The sequence below is a fragment of the Uloborus diversus genome, unplaced genomic scaffold (genome assembly GCF_026930045.1).
Source record: "Uloborus diversus isolate 005 unplaced genomic scaffold, Udiv.v.3.1 scaffold_14, whole genome shotgun sequence".
Taxonomy (NCBI): domain Eukaryota; kingdom Metazoa; phylum Arthropoda; class Arachnida; order Araneae; family Uloboridae; genus Uloborus; species Uloborus diversus.
The window spans coordinates 2,225,509-2,253,396 of record NW_026558098.1 but is presented as its reverse complement, the minus strand read 5'-3'; the positions used below and the strand labels follow the sequence as shown (position 1 = coordinate 2,253,396).

General features: G+C 34.4%; 2 protein-coding genes across 2 annotated transcripts in view; one reads left to right on the top strand and one right to left on the bottom strand.

Annotated features, from left to right (window-relative positions):
• Nucleotides 1–8,523, top strand: part of LOC129232800 (dihydrolipoyllysine-residue acetyltransferase component of pyruvate dehydrogenase complex, mitochondrial-like) — a 56,505-nt gene extending 47,982 nt beyond the window's left edge. The window contains exons 11-12 of the mRNA XM_054866900.1: nt 945–1,009; nt 8,245–8,523. Of these exons, the coding sequence (XP_054722875.1) occupies nt 945–1,009; nt 8,245–8,374 (195 nt within the window). The 3' untranslated portion in view covers nt 8,375–8,523. The remainder of the gene's footprint in view (nt 1–944; nt 1,010–8,244) is intronic.
• A 14,145-nt stretch (nt 8,524–22,668) lies between these two features.
• On the bottom strand, nt 22,669–27,455 carry LOC129232832 (zinc finger protein 800-like). The gene is given in 4 exon segments (XM_054866932.1): nt 22,669–22,850; nt 22,852–23,166; nt 23,299–26,207; nt 27,304–27,455. Coding segments are annotated over 4 exon segments (3,558 nt in total).
• Between the last annotated feature and the right edge of the window lie 433 nt (nt 27,456–27,888).

The following is a 27,888-nucleotide window of genomic DNA, read 5'->3' as shown; positions in this document are numbered from 1 at the left end:
CTTGTATCATTGATAACTATGATTAACGTTAAAGAGGTTTCTGCCAAAAATATGCTCTACTGGTGTTATTCAAACCTTGCATTACGCATATTTATTTACTCCTTAGCGCTTTAGAAACTGATGTCAGAGTAATACAAAAACATCAATTGGACATCTCTTTCATTTTTTAAGTAGCCCGTGCAACGCCGGGCACGCAGGCTAGTATCATTCAATAAAATTCTGAGTTTCATAGGGGTTTCGGGGGTTTCTTCCCCGGTTTTCAGTCCAAAAAAGTGAATTTAGGCATATTTTCAGCACCCCAGTGAAAGCTGTACTATTTGTATTTAATATTCTTTTTTTTTCTTTTCTCACATCAGAAAAGGACAATCGCTTCTCTTCATTTTCATCCAACTATTCAAAAAAGAAAATAATAATATTTTTTTTTTGTTTTAAGATTTTGGAAGATGTGTTGTTACTATTTTAAGTCCTCCCAAAACTGGGGGGCATTGCCCCTATGCCCCCCCCCCTCTTATAAATCCACCCATGTCCTTCTAAACTAGTCAAAAAAGAAAAATAATAATGATTTTTATAAAAATTTTTGGAAGATGTGTTGTTACTATTTTAAGTCCTCCCAAAACTGGGGAGCATTGCCCCTATGCCCCCCCCCCTCTTATAAATCCACCCATGTCCTTCTAAACTACTCAAAAAAGAAAAATAATAATGATTTTTATAAAAATTTTTGGAAGATGTGTTGTTACTACATAAAGTCCTTCCAAAACTGGAGGGGCATTGCCCCCCTCTGACCCTCCATAAATCCGCCCATGCGCCCATGTGTAAAACGTATTCATCGGCTGCACCACACACTCTGACACAAAGCCTATGGCGAATCGCATCCTATTTCATAATGTAGCACAGTGGCCATAGGTGTCTTTATTTAGATTAATGGTCTTCGTTCTTTTTTCCAGTCCTGTATCCTTGCTGTGGGAGGAACAGAAGACACCATCATCCCCGACGACAGCAGGGAATCCGGGTAAGAGCCATTTTCTGGTTTGATTTTGTCACTTAAAGTTTAAAACGTTGATGGAACATTTTGCCGTCCCTCCATTCATTGCTACTACCGTAGAGTAGCTTTAAAGTGGTGATCCTTGTAATGAAATCTATATATATATAAATGAATGTTTGTCTGTATGTCATCCATGAACTCAAAAACTACCCGGCAGATTTGGCTGAAACTTTCACCGATTGTTATTTTTGGTACCGGCAATGTTCATAGACCGGTTCGAAAAAAATCCGATCGATCGTTCCTTTTTTATTCCAATTTAAGTCACAATCCATTGGATGAATACGAATAAAATGATCGGCTGCAGAAATTAATTCGATCTCATTGATAAGAAGTTAGCTGTTGCCATTTTTCTTGAGTTTGAACAAATAAATTCTTTCTTTATTGTTTTATGCAACGGGGGGATTTAAAACTTTTTCTATTTGATATTTTTAGCGATGGATTGATCTTGCAAACTGCGTGAGTACACAAAATTTGAGTATAGTCACGGCTTCACTTGATACCTTTACCGATTATTATGAGAATTGCTATATATATGTATTTTTCCACGGAGAAGGTGCATAATATGCTCATTGAAGCCACTCGCCACCAGGTGGCACTGCAGAGTAGCGACTTCTGCCCCGTTCAACCGATTGTCATGAAAATCAGTATAATGATGTATTTTTTTGTTGGCGTAGCAACGCGCTGTCAGGTACAGCTAGTTCTCTATAAACTGCACAAGGGCGGATCCAGAAATTTCTCAAGGGAGGGGAGATAGATTTTTATTACTTAGTTTTTACTATGTATACTGATTTAAAAATACTGATCACAAAGGTTTGGAACTGTGTCTCAATTCCGAAACAGTTCCGGGATATGGTCCCAAACCTAAACCTCTCTGTCTCCTAACATCAATGAAACTTGTCTAAATTTGCGTTTTTTGAACTTCATTTTGGAAAAATTATCGGTGGAGGATCCCTCAAGGGAGGGGCGATCGCCCCCACCTTGTATCCGTCCTAGAAACTGCATAACTTTTCAGAAGTAAACAGTAACTTGTGCTGGTTTGAAGAACCCATAGTGCTGTATGTGAATCATAACAGCATTTTTTTGCAAATTAAATTTTAAAACTTTTGCATCTTCCCACCTTGATTCAAAGCTTTTCAATGCAAAATAGTATTCACAGTAAAAAATACAGTCGGACTCCAGTTTAATGAACCTCTATTTAACGAATGTCGAGATTTAGCGAATTTTTAGTTTTCCCTGACTATAATGAAGGCAAAACCCCCTATTTAACGAATAATAAATCCGTATTTAACGAATTATTTGAAGATCCGAATTTTTTTTTTTTTTTTGTTAATTTGAGTTAGGAAATACTGGATTTTCCCCCCAAATGACGTAAAAAGGACTTTATTTTAATCTGCAATGAATAGCGTTCTTTTGAGTTAACGTAAAAGTAACTTTTAAATCGTTTTTGTTGACATGGGAAAACGCAAAAAGGAATGAAAATTACTAAATGAAGAATTACAATCATAGCATATTCTGACACCCTGGCTGCAGAATGCCTTTTTTCTTCTTTCTTTCCCCCTTTTCATTTTTTTTTTTCGATGTCATAAAAAATCTTGAACCTGTGAAGTATTAGGGTGCAAACCGCTAATTCATACGACAATTTGTTGGTTTTCTATGAATTTTTTAAATGTGTCAAGGACTTTTCGGACACCCTGTATTGTTTTCATAGTATATTTATAATTTTCGTTGTTTTTTTTTTTTTTGCCATGCATTAATGTAATTTGGAAGTGAAAAATTGTTCTTATGTCATATGTTTATGAGTTTATTCATTTATTTTGCACAATTATACTGTTTTACTAATTAAACTGGCCTCGCACCCCAGAGTCCTTAGTCACAAAAACTGACATGGCCACAGTAGTCCTTGGCCCCCATGGGCTCTTGCGCTACTGAGTCTAGTAGTTTTATTACATACTAGTGGCACCCGCACGGCTTCGCCCGTAATAGAAAAATTAAAGGTCATTTGGTTCGCCTGTATATTTACAAATAATCTATGGTGAATTTTCTCGCCAATTGGCTCGTACCGACGTTACAGTTCCACATTATGAGTATTTCGTGTCTCGCCAATTGGCTTGTGCCCATTTACGGTTCCACGTTATGATAATTTCGTAATTTATGATAGTTTTTTGTTCTTAAAATTGGAATAAAAAAAGAACCAGATCGAATTTTCGAAACATCGCTTCGAGGTGCACACCCCCATGCTACATACTAACTTTGTGCCAAGTTTCATGAAAATCGGCCGAACGGTTTAGGCGCTATGCGCATCACAGACATCCAGACATCCTCCAGACAGAGAGACTTTCTGCTTTATTATTAGTAAAGATTTTACTGTTTTTTATACAGGGTGTTCCGTTTTAACCTGCAAGACATTTATTTCGCAACTGCCGGTCCTAGATGTATACTTCCAATTGCAAAAATGTTCAAAATCAGATACAGAATTAAGATACATGAAAGACACCGCCAGCTCAGTCAATTCCAGCCGAGGACTGCAGATTCGTGCTTATTAGCACTCATCAGCCCGGCATAGGAAAGTGACTGAGCCTTACCGATAATAGGATTATCGGTATTATAATATTATGGATATTATATGGTATTATAATATTATGAGGATACACCGGGGTTAATATAATAATAATTATTGTATTATTATAATAATTAGTATTATAATTATTATAATAATTATTGTAATAATTATTATTATTAAAATACTAATAATAATTATTATTAGTATTTAATTCCTAATTAAATACTAATAAAATTTAAATAGGATTAACTGAGCTGGAGGTCCTATGCCAGGCTGATGAGTGCTAATAAGCACGAAACTGCAGTCCTCGGCTGGAAATGACTGAGCAGGCGGTGTATTTCACGTATTTCTGCCTTAGCCCTGGCTATAGGTGGGTAACTTACTGAATACAGAATTAAGATATTGAAATTTTGAAGCAAAAATAAGAACAAGTCAAAAAATACTAAATTTAACTTTTTATATGGTCCCTAGGTCCCCTAACTAATATTTAGAGAAATAATCTCCATTAAAAACTTATACTGACACAAAAAAACTTGGCATTTGTGCAACCAAAACTCAGCAGATATTAGAGTTCAAAGTTTTAAGGGACCACATAGAAGATGAGATTGGTACTTATCGCCCTTTCAGAAGAATGACAGGTTGTCAAAGTAAGACAAAGTATTTATATTTTTCATTGCTATTCAAAAATAAATGCAAATGTTATGCCGTGATATGCAGAAACACACTACAAACCTGGAACAATTTGAAAAATCGCACTCTATGCACACATATAATTTTAAACACTTGTTAACTGCTATATATTCCCCTAAAAGGTGTTATTGACGGCGAGTGAAAAGTGGTGTAAGTTACAAAACGCTGCCATTCATATCTCGGTGAATATTGGTCATACTAATTTCAAACTTTTTGTGTTGGAATTATTTTTCAATGGGGATTATTTCCCTAAATATAAGTTGGGGGATCTGGGGCCCGTGTAAAAAGTTAAATTTTGTATTTTTTGACTTATTTTCATTTTTACTTCAAACTTTTAATCCCTTATCTCTGCATCTGATTTTGTAAATTTTTCCATTGGAAGTATACATCTAGGATTAACGATTGCAAAATAAATGTCTTGCATGTTAAAACAGAACACTCTGTATAATCCGGATGGGTTTGTTACGATTTGGCGCTGACCGTTTCGGCGCCAGATTTTTGCATTCTGAACTTTATGAATTTCAGAAATTTTAGTTCAAAGAAGGAAAAAGATTTCTGGAAGAAGAATGTGAATTTAGCGCTCTAGAAGCTAGTTCAAATTTATTTTAAAATTTACAGCGGGGGAAAAGAGGGGGCATATGTGATCCACGTATGTTTTACTGCGATAACATAAAAGAAAATATCTTGAAAAATTAGCAAATAATGCCAGTACCAATCCTACTTCTTTGTCGATTTTTTTTTTTAATCAATGCTGAGCCGTTTTGTGTTTCTGTGATGATTATTTCTTTGTTGTAGCAGCTATTGGAAATAATTTCATAAGTCTTCTTCACGTGAAAACACGTTTCAAACTAACCCGAAAGCTCGACTTAACTATTACAAACCCATGTACGGACATCAAGGTAAATTTAGGGCAATGTTTGATTTTTTTTATTGACAAAAAAATCTTTTTTTTTTAAAGTTAGTTCTAAACACTTATTTTTCTGTAATCAATTTATAAATTTTTTGTAAATTACTTTTTTTAAAATAGTTTTATTATTATTATTATTTTTATTGCCTTTTTTAATGTTACGAAATAGTCAGTCACAGTTTAGTGCTATAGAACAGTTACAGGAACTAAAAAGACTTTATTTTTATTTTAAAAAAAGTTTAAAATATTTTTTGTTCATTATATTAGTCTTTACGAAACTTAAAAGCAATAAATAATAATAATCTTTACATAATAAAGTTTTTTCTTGTATATCCTGTGTTCAAAGCGCACTACACAACTTAACTTTGTAGAGAGCAGGGTTACGTGTGAGTCTCTCAACACGTTAACTTTTTCCAATAAAAAATATAAAAAATTCATCTTATTATTAGTTGACATTTTTTAATTTTTTATAGAAAAGATATTTAAGTAAGTGCACAAATTAATGATCAGCAACGAAAAAAAATCAATTTAAATTGAATGAGTTTTTTATTTACATTTCATAGAAAAATGTCAATGCTGTTTCCTAACTTATCTACTTCGAAAAATTATGAAGATGTTTTTAAATTTACATGTTATCAACTAATAATAGAAAAGAAAACAAAATACACCTTTAAAAATATTACTTCATAAAACTTTTTACAAAACTTTAAAAAACAAAAGATATCTTGAATTTTGAAGCAATGTTTGGCAGATTTACATGCTGACAATTTCGATTTTTGAACAGGTCGTATTGAAATGGGCCGCGCCGAATAGTCCCATTCCGAATCGGGATTGTACAATATCTTAACCGAGCTCAAGATTTTAACTCCGGGCCGGATTTGGAAGTGTAGAGGCTCTGGGGCAACGAAGGAGTAGAGGCCCCCTAATCAGGGTTCGAAAAGATCATCCTATTTTCGGAAATTTCCGATACTTTGATATATATCCGAATATTTTGATATGTTTGTATGTATCCGATATTTTCGATTAAAAAATTTTCCATTCAAGTCATTTTGTCAAATAATTTTTAAATTTTTGAGCTCAGGAAGCGAGAAGTTGTAAGGATGACCTACAAAGTTAACCATTTTTCGCATTTTTTTTACTTACTTTATTTCTCTTTAATTCATAGGTACAAATTACAAATTAAATGAATTTAAAAAAATATATATTGCCACTGAAACGCTCGATCAAATGAAAAATTGATAGTAAATGGATACTTGCAATCAGGGCTCTCTGGTATATCGATAATAATATTCAGATGAGATTGTGACTCCATGAAAAAATACCTGAACTTTTTTTACCCCAAGAAGAAAAAGTGTTTTGATGGGCATATATATATACATATTACGTGTATGTACACATTATATTATGTATATAAATAATTTATATACATAATTATTTGTTGGGGCTAAAACTCGAAGTTTTAATTGGACTTAATACGTCCATGTGCATGGTGGGAGTTAAATTCTTTTAATGTTTCTCATTTCTTGAAAATTTTCAAAGATTCTTCTTATCTAGCCTTTATTCCATCCCCCACTCCAGCTGTTCTTCGATAATTACCATAGAGTTTACAAAACATGACCGTAGCTTACGCTTTATACCATACAAAACGTCTTCAATTTGGACTTTTGGTGTTTCATTAAACATCGCCCTAAGTTTTACAAAAGTGGGTTTTTCTGAAAATATAGAAATTCCGGTATTTTCGAAGATGAAGATACCGGAAATCAGGACGAAAATACCTGAAATCCGGTAAAATACCGGAACACAATCACCCCTGAATATTATTTTTGTGCAAGCATTCTTTGTAGAAATACAAAAAAAAAAATGTCTGGGAGAAAAAACGTAAAATTCGCCGACCCGTGAAAGTTAGGATTTTTTTAAAAATTTTACTGTAGGGGCACTTTTGTTGTGGAGGCCCCAGGGCAGTAGCCCTGCCTGCCCTCCACCTAAATCCGGCCCTGTTTTAACTACAGTAGAGAACCAATTATCCGGGAAGTTCGGGACCAACGCTGTCCCGGATAAATGAATTTCCCGGTTTTCTGGATCGCTAAGAAGTGCTATTGGCCGATTGTGTATGAAACTTAAATTACTATAATAAATAGTAATACATATTAAAATAAGAAGAAAATAGTTCAGAAATGCTTATTATTGAAAGTTATCCATAAGACCTGAGACCGTCACATTCATTTTGTAAAGGGGAAAAAAAAACCACTACTTTTCCATGTTTTAAAACGGAAGAAAATGAAGGGAGTGCAAGAAACAAGTTTTTGAACGTAAATGTACGATTTTTCTACTCTAATGTATAAAAGAATTTGTTTTCAGGAATGCGTTTTTTTTTTTTTTTTTAATTTTTTGTTTTGGTTTAGTGTTTGCGATTGCGGTAGTTATTGATATAACTACTGCTTTTGCATAAAGTTCATACCAATAGAAATTCGATTTTTGAGTCTTGCGTTTAACAATTTCTAGATTCCACCATCAACTATCCGAAAAATTCGCAAAAGTGGTTTTCGGTGTTTCTCGCGCTTTTCCAACGTTACTTACCCAACAAGCGGCTTTAATTAGAGACTATTCAGGGATTTCAATAAAATATTGCATTAGAATGTGAAAATATTCATTTCTTTAGTATTCAGTTGGAATAAAACACGAATATTTCAGACTTACGAGTGTACTTTTTAATTAAAAAAAATATTCGGAAATTTTGCCCCGTGTTAAGGATAACCCTTTGAAGTTCGTTTTTGTAAACATTTTCCCGAGTTATAGATGAGTAATATGGTATTTATTACGAAGCCGTTCATATTCTTTTAAGTATTTAAATAAATGTTTAATTTTTCAAAAATTGCCAAAAATGCATATTTTTTTTAAATGGTGGAAAAATTGGCAAAAGGTTGCCGGTTTTCTGGTTTCCCGGTTTTTTGGTTCCCGGATAAAAGGTTCTGCACTGTAGTTCCGAACTCAACCCGGATCTATGGATCCTCAATTTTCTTACGCAGTCTTTCCCTCTCTTTCCAGCTACAGGACTGCCAAGGTGATGAGCGTGACCTTGAGCTGCGACCACAGGGTTGTGGATGGGGCTGTGGGGGCTCAGTGGCTGGCACACTTCAAGAAGCTGCTGGAGAGGCCGGAAACCATGCTGCTCTGATGAGCTGCCCAGTCGTCACGATCATCCTTATTTGATTAGCTTCCTGCCGTGCGGCAAACGAAAAGTGCAATGGACTCTTCCCGCTGCCGTGTAATGGACGGCGAATTAGATTGATTTGTATTTCCCGTTGAATAAAATTTATTTATGTTGTTTTGTAAAAGGGTTTTGCTTCCTCTCTTTTTTTGGGAGTGGGTGATCCATAGCTGCCAACTTGTATGATTTAGCCATACATTGTAAGATTTTCGAACGTTTTGATCGATTGTACGCTCTTAGGGGCCATTCATTATTGACGTAAGGATGATTTTGGCAATTTTTGACCCCCCTTCCCCATTTAAGGGTATGTAAGATTTTATCCCCCCCCCCCACCCACCCATCTTACGTAAGATTCCATTTTGTTTTTCAAAATAATAAAATGTTTTTTGGTTCTAAGAAATGTAAATTGTGTAATGATAATGTTATTTGTCAAACAAATTGATCTTTTTCTCGATATTTTTGGCTCAAAAGTTTTATTAAGTGTGAAGTATTTCTATTATTTTTTTATGCGTTATGATCACTCTGCTGCGACACCACTTACTACTCTAATCATGAAATTAACTAAATTTCTTAGAAATTACTAACAAATAAGAAAGAGACAATCAGTAAAACAGGCTTCAGGGAGAACAAAATTGATCTATCGTCCCAATGGAGATCCATTGTTTTTATTGTGGGCAACTTTTTGAGGGAAACAATCACCGCTATCCACCCTGAAAGAGGGCACCAAATTACCGTATTACCCCGCATTATCCAGCATGCCAGGAAAAAGCGAAATTTACCAGCGTGCCAGGAAATTCGAATTTTCCGGCATGCAGGATAATTCAAGGTTTATTTTGCAACAAACCAAAAGTAAATTTCCCCATTCAGATTCCAATCAGAAAACAAACCACTGTAAAGAAAAAAATAAATAAATCCCGAAAGTAACCTTTGTTCAAAAAAAAATGTGAATTGCATATAATATGTGCTTGTTATTCAGGGTTCATACTCATTTTTAAAAGTAAAAATTAAGGACTTTTTAAGGACTCTCTCTCAAAAAAAAGGACTTATCGGGAAAATAACTAGATAGCTTTGCGTATACCATTTTAAAGTTTTCCGGGGGGGGGGGGGGGGCAAAGTATATGATACACATATTATATATATACACATGCACAAGTGCATCAGTTTCCAAAAAGCAGGGAGAGGCCCAATCAACTGGGATGTCCCATTATCAGTGAATAAAATTTTAAAATTTCACATCATAGTGATCCAAGAGGAAAATGGAGAACCCCCCCCCCCCCCCCCAAGAAAAAAAGAGTTCTTAAAATCAAGCAGAAATGAGATGAGATCATGAGTGCCCTTTGAGTCCATGACATTCCAAAATTCAACAAAACATGGCGAATTAACCAGTTTCAAACATAATACGAAAGTTTTTCCTTATTAATTAGGCTTGAAATGATTGGGTAGTAATTAATATAATAGATAGCACATATTGTTCTTAAAAAATAACATTTAATTCTCAAATTTCAGTCATAAAAAAAGATTAGGAAAATGGGGATAGCTGTAGAAAATTAGTTGCATATTAAAGCATTATCATTTAGCATACATGATTAGAATGAGAGGCAAATTGAAGGAAAATAACTAAAATCTTTTTTCTTCAAGATATTTAAACTAGTGTTTTGTTATTATTGCTTTTGATCCGTTATTGTTACTAAAATCCTATTTCGAACAAATTTGCTATATCATACTATTTCTCGCAAGTTTGTTTATTTCTATATAAATTTAAATTTTGAAAGAGAGAAAGCAATTTCTAACTCCTGAGTCCTTGAATAAAGCGGTTGATGGAGCCAGAGTTCAATCTTGGCTGTATCACTCAATAATATAAATATTTTATATATATATATATTGGGAGAGGGGGTTTAACATTTCTTTTACAAAAAAACATTTGAAAATAAATAAATATATATATATATATATATATATATATATATATATATATATATATATATATATATATATATATATATATATATATATATATATATATATATATATATATATATATATATATATATATATATATATATAATTGATTATCCTTTTTCCTTGCAATGGAACTCATAGTTTGGTTTAAAAAACTTCATATTATTTCACGATTTAAAAAAAAAAAAAACTGAAGTTGCTTTATTTAATCTTTAAATTCCAAAAAATTTTACAGGCTGTAAAGCCTAACCAAAACCTTTAGAGATTCACCATAAATATATTGAAAGCTTTTTCAAATACATAAAAATAGTAACCATGACAAGTTTAAATACAATCAGAGACTGGGAGTTGGACCATATTTTTTCGATAGTCTTTTGCATTTTTTCTAAAATAAATTTAAGAAATAAAAATATTATTGAAATAATGAAAAAAATAAACAGATATAAAGTAGCATATTGTAAAAAAACCTTCCAACATTTAAAAAGATTGAAATATTTGCAGGATGCAAAAAGATTGCAATCTCAAACAAGGCAAGCAATTTTCGGCGAAGCACGTGTTTAACGTGGTCGGCATGTCTCCAAAACATACGTTTTCGGCACATATCGCGGATTATAAAGATTTGAAGGGGTAAAAACGAAAAAAATAAGAAAAAGGGGACCAAACTTGATACAGTGGTTAAAATATTAAGGAAATTTTCAGAAAATTAAGGACTTTTTAAGGGTTTTTTAGGGACCTTAATTTTGCTTGATGAAATTAAGGGTTTCTTAAGGGTTTTTTAAGGAAGTACGAACCCTGTTATTTATGGTAGGTCATTGTTAATGGACTTAATTATATGCCAATAAAGTCATTCAGAAGCAATCATTGTTACTGCGATTTGTTCATAATTTTTTTAAATAAATTATTTTAGGTTCCTTTTTTGAGAGGTAAGTTTAGTTTTTATTGATTGAATAGCTATGGTGAATTCGTTAGCACTGGTTTAGGGGGGCGGTAACTCACTGCTTAAATGTATGCTTAGTTTACAAAGTTATTCGTTATTAAACTAGATTTTTCTTGTTAAAATAAATGACACTGTTGGTAAATATTTTTACAAAATTAAACTATTTTACAACTTATATTCAATTTTAAGCTGATATTTTTTACAGTATTAATTTTTTTTCCTAACCTCGATTTTTCCGGCATGTTGGAAAGGATAAGGCAAGTGTTATTGAAAATCTATTTACCCCCAAATTTTGCGGCATGCCGGATAATATGGTATTTCTACTGGCATCTCCAAAGTTTTAAATTTTTGCACTTAAATTCCTTTGCTTCTCACTGCCTCAGTTGTACTTACCCACTTGTAGCCTTTTCTAAGATATACATTTATAAATCAACTAGTGGTACCCGCACAGCTTTGCCCGTAATAGAAAAATTAAAAGGTCTTTTGGTTCGCCTGTATATTTACGAATAATGTATGGTGAATTTTCTCGCCAATTGGCTTGTACCCATGTTATGGTTCCATGTTATGATAATTCCGTAATTTACTCGTCCATCTTATGGCAGTTTTGTTCTTAAAATTGGAATAGAAAAAGAACAAAATTGAATTTCTGAAAAATCGCTTCGAGATGCACACCCCCATGCTAAACTAACTTTGTGCCTAATTTCATGAAAATCGGCCGAACGGTCTAGGCGCTATGTATGGCACAGAGATCCAGACATCCTACAGACATCCTCCGGACATCCAGACAGAGAGACTTTCAGCTTTATTATTAGTAAAGATTAAAGAATGAATAATGATATATTCAAATTTATAGAAAAATGGATGCCTAAAATACTATATAAGTGAAATATTAATGCAATATGATGGATGGCCTGGCTTTTTAAGTTCAAATTTTCTGAAATTGTTCCATCTTTGACAACACATCAATGTTTTTTCACGATGGGGCTCAAACCAGTATGACATTTCAACGATATAGTTGTACCGATTCTTATTTCCTGACGCTGATTTGATTTTGTGTGTGTATTAAAAGTGGTATGTTAACAGTTCCATGCCCTCCTCGAAATTACTGTATGCCTCCCTAGTGAGGCATGCCCCACAGATTGGAAACCATTGGCCTAAAGTCTTCAAAAGGTTTTTGAGTTTTTTTGGACCTTTCGTCCACCCTGTATTTTAAGTTTTCAAAAAACCCACTATTCACAAATCATCACACCATTTTTCATGGAAAACAGTTTATTTTCAAAGCCAAAACATTTACATGACTGTACAAGTGATTAAAAAAAATTACATAAGATATACACTATATACATGCTGAACACAGATTTTACAAATGCTTCATTTCTCATTTTATTCACAAACCGAATTTGCATTTCTGCACTTTTCTTGGAACAAAAAGCAAAACTCACCTTAAATAAAATTGGATGCTTCATATCACTGTAAATTTCTTTGAATTCACCATTCTAGGTACAATTTGTGAATTTTATAGAATTTTTGAAAAGGTATTTCAACTCATTTTGAAATGGGGGGGAGGGGGAATGATTTGGATCATTAAATAATAAAAGGTTGCCTTAATTATTTATTTACTTGAAAATTGTCAAAGGGGCTGACCACAAATGTCATTTTTTTCTCAACAAATTTGACCCCCCCCCTCCTAGCCACACAGCATCACAGTTCACCTTCACCCCTCCCTCCCCTTGTCACATGTCCCTCTAAAAAGTGAAGTTTAGTTATTAAAAAAAAAACTCTAAGTGCATGATGTCACACTTCTTGTGCCCCCCCCCCCCCCCCCCCCCGTCACAAACTTGCAATTTTACGAAACGCGCGACATAATTTGTGGACGACCCCACAACGGACTGATCTCAAAATTTTATGCATATTTCCCCTTTGAACACACTTAACATGTCTTTCGACGTTGGTTCACCTACATATCGAAATGGGACACAGATTTATTCAGAAATTAGTTCAATGAACAGGTATGACATTTTTTCATATATTTGCACTTATTCGCAGAGTTTTAAAACTTTAGTTTTAAATTATGTACTTACTGAAGTGCCCAGTGTTGCACGGTCTACCTTGAAAAGAAAAGTTGCGTCAAGTGACTCATGTTCAACCTCAGGCTTTAAAAAAAGATAATAAATAGTGTAAAATTTCCCGCCAACATGTAGAAAACAGCAATTTTGTGACTCAAAATTTAAATTTAGAACTCTTTGGATTTTTTTTTTTTTTTTTTCAATTCCTAAAACTCTTCTGTGTGAATTCCTGAGCATCAAAGACCTCTGTGCCAAATTTGGCAAACGTTTGATGAAAACAGCTTTTCTGTAAGGAACATCATATATTTTTAAAACATAGATTTTAATACATAAATTAAGAAACTTATGTATAATAATACAAAAGGATCATTTTTGTAAAAATATTTTTGCATTTAAAAATAATGATTTGTAAGTGTTGCGCGTGTGACTTTACTTTGAGACCTACAATACATACAAATTATTACTTTTTATGAAAAAGTTTTGTAAGAAAGTTGATACTTCATATAATGGTACATTATGGTTCCTTACATATTTAAATACATAGAAATTAAAAGGCAGTCTCAAATTCCAAGAATAAAGTGCAAATATTTGCATAAAAATGTCACACCCGTGCAAATGCATAGAGCAAACATAAAGTAGAGCACAGGGTATCAGTATATAGCAGAATACACATTTGTGAACCGCTGCATATCTCTGAGATTTTACAATAAAATTTCATGTTTAAAAACTTAACAAACAATGAATAAAACATACAGAATAAAGAAACTCCATTGTGAACTGCCTGGCGGAGAATACACAAAACTTATTTCTTGAAATTCTCATCGCATTTATTGCACACATTTCCATTTTTCAAAGGAAAAAAAATATGTAAATAATTCTTATAGCTCCCATTTTAGACGACAAATATGCATGAATGGGTTTTTATGGGGGAGGGCGAATGCTCACAGGTGAAAGATTGTAGCAACTATTCTCATATAAGAGATAAATGATTATAGATTGATTGTGTGTGTGTGTGTGTGTAACCAGATGTTTAGGTTATTACGTAAAGTTGAAAAAAATATTAGCAATTGGCTATGAATTTTGTTTAACTTTTGACGCAAGTGGTACGAAACAACCATAGCAACCAAATGCAATATCGATTAATTGCAATAACTAATTTATAATAGCCTGCAATTATTACTCGCATAGAATGCCAAAAATCTGTTTTCTTGATGATCCCAAGTCAAGGGCGGATCCAGAAAATGTTCAAGGAGGGGGCGATTGTTTTCACTCTTTACTCTTTAGAACTTCAATTTCTAAAAATTTTCGAAGGAGTGCATCGAACCCCTCGTTTACCTATCCCTAATATCATCTATCGTCTAAAATTGAGATTTCGGAACTTCAATTTTGAAAATATTCCTGTAGAAAGTTCGTGCCCCTATCCCTAGAGTAATGAGAGATGTGCTACGATTGCGTTTCAAAGACTTCAATTCCGGAAGAGTTCCTGGAAAGTGTCTCCCTTTCTTCTAACACCATCGAATATTATGTAAAATTACGGTTTTGAAACTTCAGTGTTGAAAATATACATGAAGAAATTTCCTATCTCTCAGCTCAAGGAGGGGGCGATGGCCCCCATCGCTTCTCACTTTTATCCGTCCTTGTCCCAAGTACATAAACGACAAAGAGTTCATTTAAATACGTGATGAAAATTTAAATAAGCTTGAATGCAAATAATAGACTTTATGGTTAAGGTTTTTTTTTTAACTTGTTTTACAAGGAGACATTGTTTAAAGAAAACCATACATTACGTTAAGGAATATTTTTGAAGGTACTATCCAATTTAATATTTTAGGACAAACATTATACCAGTGCAATGCAAATGAGTTAATTGGGACTGTCTGGGACAGAACATTTTTTTTTTAATGAAAAAAACATTTTATTTTTAGAAGCTGGTTAGAATTGACAGTTAGCCAGAGCTAGATAAAATGTAAAACTGTCAGCAAATGCAAATAATTTTTCTGCAAAGAAAAATCTATACGACTCTTTTCAACAACAAAAGTATAAAGTTGTATGAGAGTGGCGGCACTGTGCAACCACCAGTTAGGTTTTTTTTTCACCTTTTTTTTTTTTTTTTTTTGAGTATTTACTGGAGAAGCCACAAAATTGGAAAACAACAAAAGTCGCTCAATGAAGAAATTCGCTTATTAAATATGAAAACTGTCTGCAATTTTTGAAATTCTTTTGTGGGCGACGTTCGTATGTTCATTTATATTATTTTCTTCTGCGATTAGCCAATTGTATTTGAAAACATTCTAAAAACTCAATGCACTAATCACCGACATTGAACCTCAACAACTCTGGGGGTGCTTGATGTCAGTTATGAGGCAGCTCTAAAACAAACATGAGCTATGTGAACACTATGTTGATTTTTGGCAACTTATTTATACTGTCCAGTGACGTTCCAATCAATTTTTCTGAGGGTATACACCCAGTAATCCACTACGCACAATTTGCGTATGTGATCATACACATAGTATGTCATAATACAGAAATTTATGAAGCTTGAGGGTATACGCTATACGTCCAAAAAATGTTTGAGAGTATATGAAGTATACCCTATGGGAACCAACAACACTGAAACTGCCCAACAATATTTTTTCCTTTTTTTGTAATTTAATAGGCATTATTAAACTTTCATTACATATTTTAATTAAAACTATTATGATATGACATATTTTTTAATTAATTTTAATTAATATTAATTAATTTTTATTAAAACTATTATGGCATGACATATTTTTAGTTGCAAAAAAGTATCCTTGGTCATAAATATGAAGATTGAATAATTTGGTAAAAATTTACCTCGATGAAGGGACACAGAATTTCTTTATGAAACAAAAATTAAAAGTTGGCTTCTTTCTCTAATACAAATTAGTACATTTCTACACATGGAAGCATATTTCATGAATTTTTAATTAAAAAAATATAATTTATTTTCTTTGGCACAATGCTTTCGACTCAATTACACTTTTGAAGTTTCATTTAAAGCAATTAGGAACCTGTAGAGTGAGTATTTTTTTTAACCATTACTCAAAAAGTTTAAATTGAACTCATCTCAAAATTTGAGTTTTGGTATTTGCTTGGGTGCCAAAATTTTTATAGTAATGATCACCTTATTGCAACACATGGAATTGAGTTGGGTAAATTCATATTAATCAGGAGATGAATTTACTTTTTTCTAAGAGATGAAACTTGAAGTTAATAATGTTTTGCATTCATATAACACAAAAATAAAACAAAAAAAAGCTCAATGAACAGTAAAATATTTTATGCACAGAGTATATAAAATACTAAAAACTTCCATTTTATGGAGCCATCCATTTCGATGCAAACTGAAGTAATGTCATAAATAGGTAATCGGGGTTCGAAAATATCCGATATTTTGATAAATATTGGATGTTTTTATATATATCCCATATTTTCAATGATCACAAACTAAAGTCTTCAAAAATAATAGTCCTCAAATCACTCTATTTTCTTATATTGTTATTACAATAAGTTAGACTTAAAATTAAGGTTTCTCTTATTATTTATATTTAACATTTCATTTTAGTCAGTTTTTAATGAAGTTTATTTGGCCAATTGCTATTTTACTCATTTTTCTTCTGTTAGATACTTTTACACCGTTATATGATTCAAAAATAAAAAACATGCATTAGTTGGTGCACAGTCATAAGAAATTTTCTTTTTTACTGAACGAAGTTTAATATTTAATTTAGCACTTTTATTAAGATTTAAAATTCTAATAATAAAAAATAAATATAAAATAAAAATGAAAAATTATATTACTTTGCTGTATTAGTGATGTATTAATACATCATAAAAATATAGTGAATAACGTTTTGGTTATTTTTAATAATAAATGAACAATATTATTATGATTAATATAATTTTTATATTGAAAATACCATACATGAAAAAATTAATATCAAAATATCATGATATTTTCAAAATAAATATTGGATACATATCATGAACTTACTGGGTTCACTATATATATCGACTGATATATTTAGTGAACCCTGTAGGTGATATACAGCAAAATGGAGACAAACTTGGGGGGGGGGGGGGGGGAGTGTTGCTAAATATCAAAAAACTGGCATTGGATTTGGCATCTAATTTTTTAGTATTAAATAGTCAATATATCACCAGGTGAATGACAATTTATAACATTTCTTCAGTTTTATTTTTATAAGTCCTTCGAATTGCATTAAATACTCTAGATCAAAATTGTTGGTTGAAAAACAATTTTATGATATGAAAAAAATCAACGAAAAGTTCCCATTTAACGACAGTGCAAATAAGCAAACAAACAAAAAAAAATCTATGGTGATAGAAAACAAAATAAGAAAAATAATAATAAATTCAACAATAAAAATGCCTAAATCAATTTTGACTTTCGCAGAGTATTAGAACTTTTAACAAAATAACTCTTTTGGTTCATAGGTAACAGCTTATACTCTGGAGTTCAATCTCTTTTTTGCTTTTATGAATTGTACTTGAACTGCAAAAGATTTGCTAGGCACACAAACACATTTGGCAACCCAATTTTCACTGAAGTAATAGTGAAAGTGAGAAAATAATAATTCAACAACAGTCCTGAGCATTTTTTCATGTGAATACATTTTACAAAAATCAAACATGGAATAACGGGTTAACTAATCTGTCAATAATATGCATACTTGCCAACCTTTGAAGGAAAAAAAACAGGAGATTTTACTAGAGGTATATAGGTGATTCACCATCGACATATCCTCGCTACAGAATAACTAAATTATGCTTTTAAATAACATGAATACTAAATTTAAAGTGAATTGAGGATTTTTTGCAGATGTAAGCGAATTGGTAGTAGCAAGAAAAATATACTGAAAAGGAAAAACTAAATAATAAGGAGTGAATTTGCTTAAAGTTTCGTACATTCTCCATTCTCTACCAGAAAAGTTGCTACAAAAATTTAATTACTAAAATCCGGAAGGAAAAAAAAGGAAATCAATATATAATGAAAATACAATATAAAATAAGTAGGTGTTGGGTAGCACATGTTAAAATAACTTCATACATCAAAAATAATTGAAATAATTTCAAGATGCAAAAGGATTGAAATCTGCTGCAATTTTCGGCAAAGCACGTGCTTCGTTGAACATGCAATGTGGGAAGCTTCTAAAAAATTAATTTTTACTAAATGAGTTATTAATTGGTAAAATTCTTATTCCCTGACATTGGTAGACTAGAAAAGAGCGCCTTTATTGAGAAGAAAGTGAAACTTTTTAACAATTGACTGAAAAAAACTGCAAAAACGGAAGAAAATCGTAAAAATCGGGAGATGGAAGCAAAAAACGGGAGTCTCCCGTTAAAAACAGTCGAGCTGGCAAGTATGAATATGTATCGAGAAGTCTCATTTCTCAATTAATATTTTTAGGCGATGGCACAAACTCATTCAATTCCTAAATTAAATTAGCGTAAAATGTTTAGTAAATCACAGTCAGAATAATTTCAACTGTGGAAATATTTGCGTTTATGTGAAAACCAGAAAATTGTAATTTAACAGCAGTCCTGAGCTTTTCACTGAACATATATTTACAAAAACATTTCACAAAAAATCAAACATGGAATAGCGGGTTAACTAATCGGTCAAGAATATGCATCGAGGAGTCTCATTTCTCAATTAATATTTTCAGGCAATGGCACAAAACTCATTCATTTTTTAAAATTAAATTGGAGTAAAATGTTCAGTGAATCATAGTCAAAATAATTTCAACTGTGGAAATATTTGCATTTATGTAAAAACCAGAAAATCGCAATTTGACAGCAGTTCTGAGCTTTTCATTGAATACATTTTACAAAAATCAAACAGGAATAACGGGTTAACTAATCTGTCAATAATGTGTATCGAGAAGTCTCATTTCTCAATTAATATTTTCAGGAGATGGCACAAAACTCATTCATTTTCTAAATTCAAGTAAAATGTTCAATAAATCATAGTCCGAATAATTTCAACTGTGGAAAAAATTTGCACTTATGTGAAAACCAGAAAATCTTAATTTGACAGCAGTCCTGAGCTTTTCATGAATACATTTTACAAAAATCAGACATGGAATAAAGGGTTAACTAAACGGTCAATAATATACATTGATAAATCTCATTTCTCAAACAATATTTTCAGGCGATGGCACAAAGCTCATTCATTTTCTAAATTAATGTTCAGTAAATGGGTAAAATGCTAATTAAATCATAGTCCGAATAATTTCAACTGTGGAAAAAATTTGCACTTATGTGAAAACCAGAAAATCTTAATTTAACAGCAGTCCTGAGCTTTTCATTGAATACATTTTACAAAAATCAAACATAGAATAACAAATTAATTAACCAGTCAAGAGTATGAGTTGAGAAGTCTCATTTCTCAATTAATATTTTCAGGCGATGGCACAAAACTCATTCATTTTCTAAATTAAATTAGCGTAAAATGTTCAGTAAATCATTTGATGCGAAAACCAATGAATCGTAACTCGCTTGCAGTCTGTTTTCAAACGAATGCACTTCACAACAATCAAACATAAAACAACAAATCCAACTTTAAGCGAGTCCATTTTATTCACTGATGATTTCATTCCTTGAATTTCTCCAATTACAACTTGCATGCAACGGTCCAAACACCAACAATTTCCTGCCTTAAATTACACAGTAAAACGTTCAATAAATCATAATTGGACTCTTTCAGCGTAAGAAACATTTGTACTTATGTGGTAAATCATGAACTATGACTCAACTGAGAGTCCTCAAAATTATTTCAGTTTTTCAATGAATTTAACGACAATCGAACATAAAGTAACAAATCAACTGTTTACCGAGTTTTTGCTTTGAAATACATAGCAAATTATAATCAGAATTTTCCAAGATAGGAAACATTTGCACTTATGTGATAAACCATTAATCATACCTCAACTGAGAATCCTCAAAATTATTTCAGTTTTTCAATGAATTTAACGACAAACGAACATAAAGTAACAAATCGACTGTTTACCGAGTTTTTGCTTTGAAATACAAAGTAAAATGTGCGAATTATAATCAGAATTTTCCAATGTAAGAAACATTTGCACTTATTTGATAAACCATTAATCATAACTCAATTGAGAGTCCTCAAAATCATTTTAATCAACAACAATCAAACATAAAGTAACAAATCGACTGTTTACCGAGTTTTTGCTTTGAAATAAATAGTAAAATGTGCAAATTATAATCAGATTTTTCCAAAGTAAGAAATATTTGCACTTATTTGATAAACCATTAATCATAACTCAAGAGTCCTGAAAATCATTTTAATCGACAACAATCAAACATAAAGTAACAAATCAATCTCATTGGACAGCATTATGCACCAATAGCTTCAATAACTCCAATCACGACTCGCATGCAATGGTACAAAAACCAATAATTTTCTGCATTGAAACACAAAATGAATTTTTCATAAGTCATAGCGAGAGCTTATTAATAAAATAACAAAAATTTATGTTTCAATTTATGTGCTGAATTACAACTCATTCCAAGTCCTCCAAATAATTCAAGTTCTCAACTGAATGCATTTAACAAAAATAAAACATTAAACACAAATCAACTTTAACCGGTCAGTCAAACATTACACATCGATAACAACTTTCTTGATTTATTCAAGTCCAGACTTACACATAATGGGACACAAATCAGGAATATTCCAAATTGAACAATAAGATGAAGATTTTTACAATGAAAAAGAAATCATTTGTATTTTATGTGACAAACCATGAGCAGTTAGCGATCCCATCTACATCAATCTCATCCTTCTTTCAGCTTTTCATCGATTGCTTGTAGCTGCTGCATAGCCTTCTTTAGGAAGTTTTCAATTCCGTTGTTTTTCTGAACACAAGCAATTTTAGGCATTTTAAACGATCTTTTGAATGTATACCTAAGTGACGAATCACGAAGAACTTTCAGCTATGAAGCTTTCTCGACACGTTCGCCAAATTGTGGAATTCCAATGTAAGAACCCTGAGAGAAAGTCGTACGGCAATTTTAGCACACAGCACCATATTGGGTCAGCATTCGGTTCTTTTTCCCATTTTTGCAAGTTTTTCGAATTTATGAATGCTAATAATCATTCATACATAGATCATTAATAATACATTATATTTAATTATTAGTTTTTATAAAGGCGACTTTTTATTCTTTAAGTCAATGAACTCATTTTTTTTTCTCATCTTTTTTAAAATTCTTCCATGTATTTGAAATACTATTTTATTTACTTTGATTTTTTAAATTTTTATTAGGGTTCTGTTCAAAATTTTTTTACAGGGTCTTTGTTTTTGGGAATTATTAAATAATAATATATGTATGTATATTTTAATTTCAAAATTAAAACCTACAGTTATGTATCAATATGTTTTATTTTGAATTTCCCTACTGCTTTGTTTACAAAGGAGTTAGTACAAAGTCTGGTTTGGCCAATCGGAATTCGGTGAAGGTTCCGTTTTAGTTGATGGGAACTATGTCGTGGGTTTTCATCGATTAATAGAACATTTGTCAGTGGCGTAGCTAGACCCGACTTTCGGGGGGGGTTACTTCTTTTATATCTCTCTCCCTCTCTCTCTCTATATATATAATATATATATATATATATATATATATATATATATATATATATATATATATATATATATATATATATATATATATATATATATATATATATTATATATATATATATATATATATATTATATATATATATATATATATATATATATATATATATATATATATATATATATATATATATATATATTATATATATATATATATATATATTATATATATATATATATATATGTGTGTAATCGCTTGAAATTTTTTCCTTTTCTTCTTTTTTTTCCCTTTCTCTTCTCTCTTCTTTTTCTCTTTTTTTTGAGACTAACTTTTCGGGGGGGGGGGGGGGGTTTGTCCCCAAAACCCTCCTCTTAGCTACGCCCCTGACATTTGTCATGGGTGCATTATAATTAACTGGAATTTTGTCACTGGTCGGTTTTGATTCATTAGAAACTTGTTTGGTAACGGGTCCGTAAACAGATCCTAATTTCTTCTGGCTAGACATTGGATCTGGATCACATTGGTATATTTTATATCCATGACCAAACATGGTGGCTATGTGAAACGACAAGTTTTTTTCAGCCTAGACTGGTCGCCAAATGCCAAGAACTTCGCCAACTGAAAGCCTCCCAGAACCATCTGGCTTCAAGGCATGGCGTCGAAAGCGATCGGACTCTTCGTCCTGACCGTCAGTCCAGAACCAGAAGCCGGGACCAGCCCTATGATCACCGGAGCAGACTCCCTCCTGGTGTTGTTGGAGTTGAGATCCTTCTTGGGGAACCACTCGCTGATCAGGCGGTCCTTCCTGGCGTAGGTCTTCTCCGATTCGCCGCCCTTCTCTCCCACGACGGACCTGATTGGCAGCTTGAGCTGGATGGGGGGGGCCGGCAGAGCGAGTCACCAGGCCCTGCAGCTTCGGCAACTGCTTGATCTCCGGAAACTTGATCTCGTTCTTCCGCGGAGAGCTCCTGACGGGAGAAACCGAGCCGGGGGAGATCGTGACGATCGATTGGACGGCGGAAGTGGGGATCCTCTTCGATAGGATGATGGTCGTGGGATTGCTGGTGGTCATCGACTTGTAATTGATTTCCTTTTTGTACTCGGGAACACATATTTTGGAAGTGGCACCCAGTGCAGGTTTCTCTTTGTCTGCATCCGTTTCATTCCTTCCTTCTTGAGAATTTCGCCTGTGGATGACGTTGTCTTGCTTGGAGACTTGCGTTTCTTTCTTGTGGTCTTCCTTCCTGATGTCTCCGTCTTTCTTGCCGTCCGAGCTCTCTCTCCTCTCGTGTGCATCTTTTTTGCCATCTGAGAAATCTTTTTTCGCCTCACGGACGTCTCTTTTGCCGTCCGAGCCATCTTTCTTACCCTTGCCGTCCAAGCCATCTTTTCTACCCGCGTCCTTCTTGTTGTCGGAGACATCCTTCTTGCCCTCGCGAGCATCTTTCCTGCCGTCTATACCATCCTTTTTGCTCTCACGATTTTCTTTTTTGCCATCCAGACTATCTCTTCTGGTCTCCAGAGATTCTTTCTTTGCCGTTATGCTCTTCTTCGGGAGGGTCAGGCTCTTTACGGGACCCAGCGTCAGATTTCTCACGGGACCCACAGTCGGGTCCTTAGCGGGACCCAGCGTCAGACTGCTGACGGGACCCACGGTTGAACTCTTTGCGGGACCGCTATTCTTTTTCTTTGGAACCTTTATCTTTGGTATTGTACTCTTGCAAAGCCACTTTGTCGTATCTGAGCTGCGCTTCATCTTTTGAGGTGGTTCTTCTTCCTCCGAGGAAGACTTCTTGCCGCTCGAGTTACCGCCACTCAAATGCACGATGGACTTCTCTATGTCTGCATCGGAAGACGGATGTGCCTTCTGCACGTGAGCCCAGCATTGAGATTTATTATAAGCCTGGTAGTCGCAGTGTTTGCATTTGAAGCGAGTCCATCCCACGTGAATTGCGATGTGCCTCCTCAAGTTGGAAAACGAGGAAAACTTCTTATCACATTTCGTACAAGACAAGTTCTCTGCATCCATTATGGTCAAGACTTTCTTCTCGAGGCCCTTACCGTTGGTCTTCTTGGGCACCAGCTTGTTATTGGTTTCGATCCTATTTGCAGACCGCCATTTTAGAGTCTGGCTGTTCACAAAGTCCTTGTGCATGAGTTTCTCGGCACCCCTCTTCGGCCTGGCACTGATCCTGATGCTGTCCAGAGTTGGACTGGGTGCCAGGGGAACTTCATCCCTCTGGATCACGGGCATGATGTCAGTCGGCCTGATGGGAGGAGTAGGGGTTGGACTTGGACTCCTTTCGACCGTGTCCACCTTTATGGCATTCATGATGCAGAATTTCTCGTGGCTCACCTGAGAAGACTTTCTACCAAACACTCTATTGCACTTGGAGCATGCGTGCAAGGCAGAGTTCTTGCCAATCTTAATCACTGTTTTGGTCGGAGAACTCTCTGTGCTGCTGACTTCAAATTGGGAGTCAATCGGTCTGGCCGGTTCATCGGGTTTGGTCGGTTCGTCATCCGGCTTCAGCGGGTAGCTTTCTATGCCCAACTCCTGCCTGGGCTTTTCTGGGCTATCCAGGTCAGAATCGTCCACCCTCTTCCAGACACTTTTCTTCTTGATGACATCTCTCAGCTTGTTGATCTGCTCCTTGGTCTTGTTGTGGATTGAGATCAAATGGCGAGTTACGCCATACATCTGCACGAAAAGCGTCTTGCAGAAAGGGCAGGGATAGTACAGGCGCTTTTTCGAATGGAGCGACAGCATGTGGAAGTAGAGCGTCTTCAGGGACATGAACTGCGTCTTGCAAATCAGGCACTTCAGCTCGTGGACATTGCAATCGTTGCGACTCATCAGTCTCTTCCTCCTGGTGAGATGGAATTCGTTGATCTTTTGAGACTCGCTGCGCTGTTTGTTGCCAAGGGGAGTCTTGGCCTCGGGAGTCCCAGAGGAGCTCTCTTTCTTCTTCAGTACAATCACCAACTTGTTGTTGTCCAGCTTGGTCTGCATGGGAAAGTTCTGCAGATTTTTCATGGCGATATTTTCCGCTTTCTTTCGATCCGAATTTTTCAGCATCGAATTCGACTGGCAAGGGATGGGCTTGAGGACAAATTTAGGAAAACTGGGACTTAGAGAGCCCTTTGCGATGGTGCACTTGATCGGGGTCTCGTTTGTTTCTTGTATGTCATTTTTAGAAGGCGATGATATGGTACTGCTACTTTTTTCACTGACAGATGCAGGTTTGTCATCTTTGGGATCTTTTGGTGCAGTCTTTATCATCTTGGATGGTGGCTCCTCATCAGATGAAGACTCCACTGGTAATTTATGAGCATTAGATATCTGTTGACTACTCTTGTCTCTCGTTCTACGGGACACCATGGAATATTCTGCTTTTTTACGTTCGACCACTTTCTTCTCGGCGGGTGGCTTGTTCTTTCCCTTGCTTGCACCTTGCTCTTGAGGTTCTTTTGTTGAGGCATTAGGCCCTTTTGAAGCACATTTTGGAACATCTGTAGGAGTTTCCGGAGACATGGAAGGTGTTCTTGGGGTCTCCTCTGTGACCATGGACTGTATTTCAGGACCATTCTCTGCAACAGGGGAGGCTGTTTCTAGGATATTCTCCTCAATGGGGGAAGCTGTTTCCGGAACATTCTCCGCAAGGGGGGAGGGTGCTTCTGGAACATTGTCTGCAGCAGAGGTGGGTGTTTCCAGAACACTTTCCGTAGTGGTGGAGGATGGTTTTGGAATAACTTTTGCAGCTTTCTGTTTTGAAATCCTTTCCGTAGCTTTCTGTTTGGGAACACTTTCAGCTTCGGGAACATTCTCGGGAATGGCAGGTGGAGTCTTTGTGCTACTTTCTGGAAAGGGGATGTGATCTGGAACGTCCGCCTTGACCAGTTCCACCGTGCACTCCATCATCTTGGGTAGGACTTTGCTGGAAGCAGTCTCTGCTTCGGGCTGCTTCTCGGGCAACTCCTCGGGTGCTTCCGGGTGAACCAGGACTGGATCCTGGGGCTCTTCTGGATCGAAATCCTGGAAGAGCACCATCTTCTCGCACACATGCTTCTTGCAGTAGCACCTCTTGTGATACATGAAGTTGGCCAGGCTGCGGAACAAGGCTTGGCACAGCTTGCACTCGTAGATGAGGCTGCACTCGTTTAGGATGAGGTCCTTCACTTCCCTGTATAAAGTATACATAAAATATAATTAGTAACTGAACCTGTAAAATGACAACAAACTTTTGCAAAAAGTGTTTAATTTTACAAAAAAACAAATTAAGAGGTGTATGATGCATACATTTATGGCAAACACTATGTGACCGTATCTAAATTAAAGTACAATTTTGAATAGAATTATTGTAGTAAAAAAGATGATCCCCCCCCCTTCTTGTGTACTATAGGCATACAAAACTCAAATATCTTTCAGTAAGTACTAGGCAATTATTTTTCCCAATAATTACTTTTGCAATTCTTTTCAAAATGATTAATTAAAAGCATTTATTTTTAATGTTTAATTCAAAAGATTGAGATTTATAAATTTAAACAAGGGAGTAATGTATCAAGGCCAGGCTTTCATGAAAATTAACCTGTCTTAAAAAAAGTTAGTTTTGGTGATAAAGTTATGTTAAAACTTCAAGTTGCCAAGGAAGGTATATTGATACAGGCCAAAATAAAAAAGAGGTCAAGGGGATGCGCCTTCTTAAAAATGCAGTTTGATAAACTGAAAACTTGACTTGACTCTTAACACCTAGTGGCGCATGAGGCTGCTAGAGTAGCATTCCATCCCTACCGGTTTAATGCTGTCTCCCTAGCACTCCTCCAGCTTGGCCAACCAAAGGCATTTCTTTCTTGTATGGCCATCTGACGCCAGGTTAGTTTTGGCGCTTCCTCTTACCATCAGGGGTCCACGTGAGAGTAGTTCTTGTAGGGTCTATTGCCTGCATTCTGAGAACATGTCCTATCCATGACCATCTGTGCTTTTTTATCAGTGTGGTTATCAGCTTGCAATTTGTACGTTTGTACAGGTCTGAATTCGATATTTTATTTGGCCAGTATATGTTTAATATTTTTCTCAGGCTCTTTTTCTTGCTGTCTAGTTAGCTTCCATGTATTGCTGCCATAGAGTAGCTCAAACTGTTAATTGAAAATTTGTATTTTGAGTTTTGTGTGTATGTTGCTAGATCGCCATATTTTATATAAAGATTTAAAGATGCATTGAGCTTTTTTAATTCTTATTAATATATCATTAACTGGCTACTTAAATAACTTTGACCTCACCTGCTACCACTTTGGACGCATTTCAGGATCTGTTTGATGTCAGTGACTCCCAAGTTGAGGGGTTCCTGTAGAATGGCGTGGTCTAAGTCCTCGAAAGCGCAGTGTTTCTTTTCGACGGTTTTAGTCGGATGATGCTTGTGCCCGCTCGGCATGACAGGACAGATTCCTCAGCTGGCTATCACACCTGAAACGGGAAAGAAATAAGACGATTAAACCTCAAAAGATTAATCAGGGCCCAATACAGGCTGATTTTGCTACCGTTTTTCGGTACCTTCACAAAAATCAAGTAATAAAATCAGTAGTTTCACAAAAACATCGAAAATTTCACAAAAATTTGTATTTTAAAATATAAAACTTGATTCTCTGTTTAAAACAAAATTTACTCATAAAATAAAATTCTAAGCAGGTTTATATGAACAATCGCTTAAATATCAACCTTTTTGTGGTATTTTAACTAATTTTTAGCTGTTTCTCGCCAAAGTGTATTTATGCAATATTATCACAATCTTTTAACATATTTTGGGGCACCGTTTTTCTCATAATTTTCAATATTGTACACATTACATAGCCCATTAAGCTGAAATT